At 38.5% G+C, this 6,000-nt stretch overlaps 1 protein-coding gene across 1 annotated transcript in view; it reads right to left on the minus strand.

Annotated features, from left to right (window-relative positions):
- Positions 1–5,043, minus strand: part of LOC130019978 (complement factor H-like) — a 67,907-nt gene extending 62,864 nt beyond the window's left edge. The window contains exon 1 of the mRNA XM_056110575.1: positions 4,910–5,043. Within this exon, the coding sequence (XP_055966550.1) occupies positions 4,910–5,036 (127 nt within the window). The 5' untranslated portion in view covers positions 5,037–5,043. The remainder of the gene's footprint in view (positions 1–4,909) is intronic.
- Between the last annotated feature and the right edge of the window lie 957 nt (positions 5,044–6,000).

Here is a 6,000-nt window from a genome sequence, read left to right on the forward strand (position 1 = left end):
GAGCATCCATTAGAGTCACAGCAGACCTATCAGAGGAAACCCTCCAAGCCCAAAGGCAATGGCAGGATATAGTGAAAAAAACTCACTGAAATGAATGCTTCATCAAGAATACTCTATCCAGCTAAACTCAAAATCGAAGGAACAGTACACTATTTTCTAGATAAACAGCAGCTCAGGAACTTCATAGACTCAGACCAAACCTAAAACAAGGCCTAAAGAGGCTACTAAAAGACAAGACACACCCTACAAGCACAACACACACTTACAGAAAGATGACACAAAACCCCATAACAATAATCTCTCTCAACGTCAACAGTCTAAATTCACCAAATAAGAGACACACAGTGGCAAAATAGATTCAGAGACAGAACCCAACACTCTGCTGCCTGCAAGAAACTCATCTCAACAGTCAGAACAAATACAGACTCAAAGTGAAAGGATGGAAAACAATCCTGCAAGCAAACAGCTCCCGCAAAAAAGCTGGGGTGGCCAAACTTGTATCCGACAACATTAACTTCAGGTTGAAAAAGATTAGAAGGGACAGCAAAAGCTATTTTCTCTTCCTCAAGGGATACATACAACAGGAAGAAATCACACTCTAATGAGGGAACAGCTAAATATTTAAAACAACTGCTACAGATTTTAAGGAGGACATTGCTAGCAACACACTAGTAGCTGGAGACTTCAACATCGCCTTATCATCTCTGGATAGATGAACAAGAACAAAACTCAGCAAGGAAACAATGGATTTGAAAGAAGAAATATAAGAGAAAGGGCTTATATACCTATACAGGGCTTTACACCCCCAAAAGAAAGAATACACATTCTTCTCCAGTGTTCACAGAACATTTTCCAAAATAGACCATGTCTTAGGCCACAAAACATACCTCAATAGAATCAGGAAGATAGAAATAGTGTCAACAACAATAGTATCAGACCATGATGCATTGAGAATAGATGTGAATCACACACAGTCACGGAGAACCAAATCAAACACCTGGAAATTAAACAACTCAATGCTGAACAATGAGTGGATCAGGAATGAAATCAAGGACAAAATCAAAAGATACTTGGAAACAAATGAGAATGAAGACACAAACTACCAGAACTTATGCAATTAAGCTAAAGCCATATTAAGAGGAAAATGTATAGCTATGCAAGCCTATCTCAGGAGGGAAGAAAAGATGCACATAAACAACTTGACTTCACAGCTCAAGATCCTAGAAAAAGATCAACAGAAGGAGCGCAAATCAGGTAGAAGGAAAGAGATCATAAAACTTAGAGTAGAAATCAACGACATGGAAACCAAATAAACAATCCGAAAAATCAATGAAACCAAGAGCTGGTTCTTCGAGAAAATAAATAAGATACATAAACCATTATCAGCACTCACAAAGAAACAGATATATAGAACCCTAATAAATCGAATCAGAAATAAGAATGGGGATATCACAACAGAAACCAAAGAAATTCAAAAGATGATCATAGACTACTTCGAAATTCTGTATGCCAAAAAACAAGAGAATCTAGAAGAATTGGATAACTTCCTGGATTCAATCATCTCCCAAAGCTGAATCAAGAAAATATAGAGTACCTGAATAGCCCCATTAACATCAAGGAAATTGAAACTGTAATCAAAATTCTTCCCCAAAACAAAAGCCCAGGACAAGATGGATTCACTAGCAAATTTTTCCAAACATTTAAAGAGGACCTATTGCCAGTTCTTCTCAAGCTTTTCCAGGAAATTGAACAAACAGAAACTCTCCCAAACAGTTTCTATGAAGCACTTATCTCTCTAACACCAAAAGAAAACAAAGACACCACAATAAAAGAAAACTACAGGCCAATATCCCTGATGAATACGGATGTGAATATTCTCAACAAAATACTAGCAAATAGAATTCAACAACTCATCACAAAGATCATACACCATGACCAGTGGGATTCATCCCAAGGGATGCAAGGATGGTTTAACATTCGGAAATCAATCAACATAATCCATCATATCAACAAAAAATGTTAAAAATTATAAGACCATATCAGTAGATGCAGAGAAAGCATTTGACAAGACCCAGCACCTGTTTATGATGAAAACCCTCACCAAAACGGGGATAGAGCACACTTTCATGAATATAGTTAAAGCCATCTACAACAAGCTTACAGCAAGCATCATCCTCAATGGGGAAAAATTGGGAGCCTTCCCCTTGAGAAGAGGGACGAGACAAGGATGCCCACACTCTCCACTACTGTTCAATATATTACTGGAAGTTCTTGCAATAGCGATTAGGAAAGAAAAAGATATTTAGGGCATCCAAGTAGGAAAGGAAGAAATTAAGCTCTCACTATTTGCAGAAGATATGAAACTATACTTGGAGAACCCTAAAACCTCTACCAAGAAACTCCTAGAAACAATGGATTTGTATACTAAAGTTGCAGGCTATAAACTCAATACCCCAAAGTCCATGGCTTTCCTATGAGCAAATATTGAAAGAGAGAAAGTGACATGAAGATAACAATCCCGTTCACAATTGTGCCCCAGAAAATCAAGTACCTAGGAATCAGCTTAACTAATTAGGGAAATAAAGGAATTATACAAAGAAAACTACAAAACACTACTTCAGGACCTAAAAGAGGACATGAGGAAATGGAAAGATATACCCTGTTCGTGGATGGGGAGAATTAACATTGTCAAAATGGCAATATTTCCCAAAGCATTGTACAAATTCAATGCGACCCCTATTTGGATACCCATGACATTCTTCAAAGAAATGGAGCAAACACTCCTGAAACTTATAAGGAACAATAAGCCCCCACAAATAGCTAAAAAAATTCTTGGGAAAAAGAAAATGGGAGGAATCAACCTCCCTAAATTCAAACTCTACTACAAAGTAGTAATAATTAAAACAGAATGGTACTGGAACCAAGGCAGAGCTGTAGACCAATAGAACAGAGTTGAATATACTGATAACTCCCCCCAATCATATGATCATCCAATCTTCGATAAGGGGGCAAGAAAAGTGACGTGGAGCAGGGAAAGCCGCTTTAACAAACTGTGCTGGCAAAACTGGATGGCTACATTCAAAAAAGGCGGCTCAGGTCTCTGCATAACGCCATGTACAAAAGAAAGATGAAAATGGATTAAAGACCTCAACATCAGACCGAAATCCATAAAGTTCATTGAAGACAAGTTGGCAAATCCCTCCATCATATTGAAGCTAATGGTATCTTCAAAGATGTCACGCCACTCACTGGCCAAGCAAGTGAAAACAGAGATAGACAAATGGGACTATCTTAAAAAAAGAAGCTTTTGCACCTCAAAAGAAACAGTGACCAAAATACAAAGACAGTCTACAGAATGGGAAAGGATATTTGCCACATACACATCTGACAAGTGGTTGATATCAAGGATATACAAGGTACTGGTTGAACTCCACAAGAAGAAAACACCCAACCCCATCAAAAAATGGGGCGAGGAAATGAACAGAAACTTTCTCAAAGAAGAAATCCGAATGACTAAAAGTCACATGAGAAAATGTTCTACATCGTTAATCACCAGAGAGATGCAGATGAAAACAACAATGAGATATCATTTCACACCACAAAGACTGGCCCACATCCAAAAGAACAAAAGCAACCGGTGCTGGCGTGGATGTGGCGAGAAAAAGACCCTCCTTCACTGCTGGTGGGAATGCCGACTGGTCCAACCCTTTTGTAAATCAGTATGGATTATTCTCAAAAAATTAGAATTTGAGCTCGCATTTGACCCAGCAATACCAGTCCTGGGAATATATCCCAGAGAGGCAAAAAAGTATAGTCGAAGTGACATCTGCACTTGTTTGTTCATTGCAGCCCTCATTAAAATAGCCAGCATCTGGAAAAAACCTGAGTGCCCGAGAACAGATGACTGGTTAAAGAAACTTTGGTACATCTACACAATGGAGTACTATGTAGCTGTTAGAAAAGATGAAGTCATGAAATTTACATACACATGGTACTACATGGAAAGTATCACGTTAAGCGAAATGAGTCAGAAAGGGAGGGATAGACATAGAAAGATTGCTTTCATCTGGGGAACAAAAAGTTACAAAATAGGAGACTAACACCCAAGAGTGGCTGAGATTAGTACCAGGAATTTTGCTCCATGACTTGGAGTTCAGCCACATGTGCTAGGGGAAAAGGGAGCTCAGATAGAGAAGTTAGCACCAAATATAGGGTGTTTGGAGGATCCTTCCAGGATTGGAGAAGCATGCTAAAAGCAGATTATAGACCAAACATGATTGTCACCCACTGCCTCTTTTGCAAACCACAGGACCCAAAAGAAGAGAGAGAGAACAAAAAGGAGAGCCCTGCCACAGAGGCAGGGCCGAATGAGGAGGATGGGGGGGGGTGGGATACTGGACCCGTGGTGGTGGAAAATGGGCACTGGTGGAGGGATGGGTACTTGATCATTGTATAGTTGAAACCCAAGCACAAAATTCTTAAGTCTACAACTGTACCTCATGGTGTTTCACTAATAAAAAATTAAAAAAAAATAAAGAGACCATTGGACACTTCTTCGCTCTGCCCTGCTAGAGCGAGTTTGCAGTTCTCCAGGCATTTTTCGAATTCTTCTCGTTGTTCTTTCCTCTTGCCCACGACAGAAAGAGTATTCATACAAGAACCAACCTTAATACAGTTTGAATGAAATACATATTTTGAGACATATATCTAAAGAATTTGTAAGCGTATTTTTATATTGCCAAAATGTTTTGTAGTTGTGGGGGTCAGAGTGATAGTACAGTGGTTATTGTATGTGACAGTTTAAAAAGAGGTTTCTGCTCTCTCAAATCCTTCAAGTTTTAGATACATGCAAATAAATAATACAGTATTATAGTATTCTTATCTATTTTTATATCTGTTTTCAACTTACCTTGTCCTTGGACACAGGAAGCCCACACAGTGAGAAGGACGATAGTCAGCAAGTGCATGTTAACTATTCCCAGGGGATAGTCACAGGAACACTTCAGTTGTGCTCTCCAGACTTGTATTTGTTTCATTAGAATTTACCAGCTGTGACTCTAACTGGGACTTGGCAGGAACTTAGTAAATTTTACAGGTCCCTCAGTAAACATCAAAGTTCATAGGGCTTTGCAAGTTCCCTTATTTCTTATATTCCTTTCATAATATTTCATAGAATCAAAACTCTATTATTGTTTATGTATATTTCTTTAATGGCATTAGTAGACTGGTTCCAAAAGTCACACAAAGCTAATTTTTAAATAAAATGTTTCTTGAAAGTAGGTGACATTCTTTAATAACCAGGTGACTCGGACATGAATAATTCACATTCTAGTTACTATAACTTTCTCGTTTTTTTAATTAGTCTATAATTACTTCCTAAGGATCCTATAAAAATTAACTGTATATTGGATTGTAATCCACTAGCACTATTTTTTGTAATTTTGTTTTGTTTGAAAATAAAATTGCATTGCTGCAAGAAAATCCCACCAATTTACTTGTTTTAGTATCTCTTCTTTTTCCTATTGCCACCTTGAAATCCTTAAGTAAACTTTTTGTTATCAAAGTTTACTGGTTTTGTTTTTATTACTTCTTCATTAATTATATGCTTATAATTGCATGTGGGTTGAAATTAGCATTTTTTATTATTTTTATATTACATTTTTATAATATCTTGGCCACACATACAGATACTATAAAATAATTCTCCCAGAAGAGAGTGATGCAGAGTCTCCTGACCCCTCTCCAGGTTGTCTTACTGGGGCACCTCGTGGGAAGGGTTGAGTTTCCCTACCCACCCCAAACAGAGCCCTGGCAGACGAAAACCTCCAGAACCCAACCAAAGCCATACTCAAGGCCACTCTCCCCACCCTCAAATGAGCCTCACCCATAAAGGAACTGGCAGAGGAACCCAGGTACGCAGGACCCTGGCTGAGGTCTTCAAGCCTGCTCGGATTGGGACTAACCCTTCTCCCCCCAGGTCCCCAGTTTTCCAGTAGCTTG

Source organism: Sorex fumeus, unplaced genomic scaffold (assembly GCF_029834395.1).
Source record: "Sorex fumeus unplaced genomic scaffold, SorFum_2.1 ptg000010l, whole genome shotgun sequence".
Taxonomy (NCBI): Eukaryota; Metazoa; Chordata; class Mammalia; order Eulipotyphla; family Soricidae; genus Sorex; species Sorex fumeus.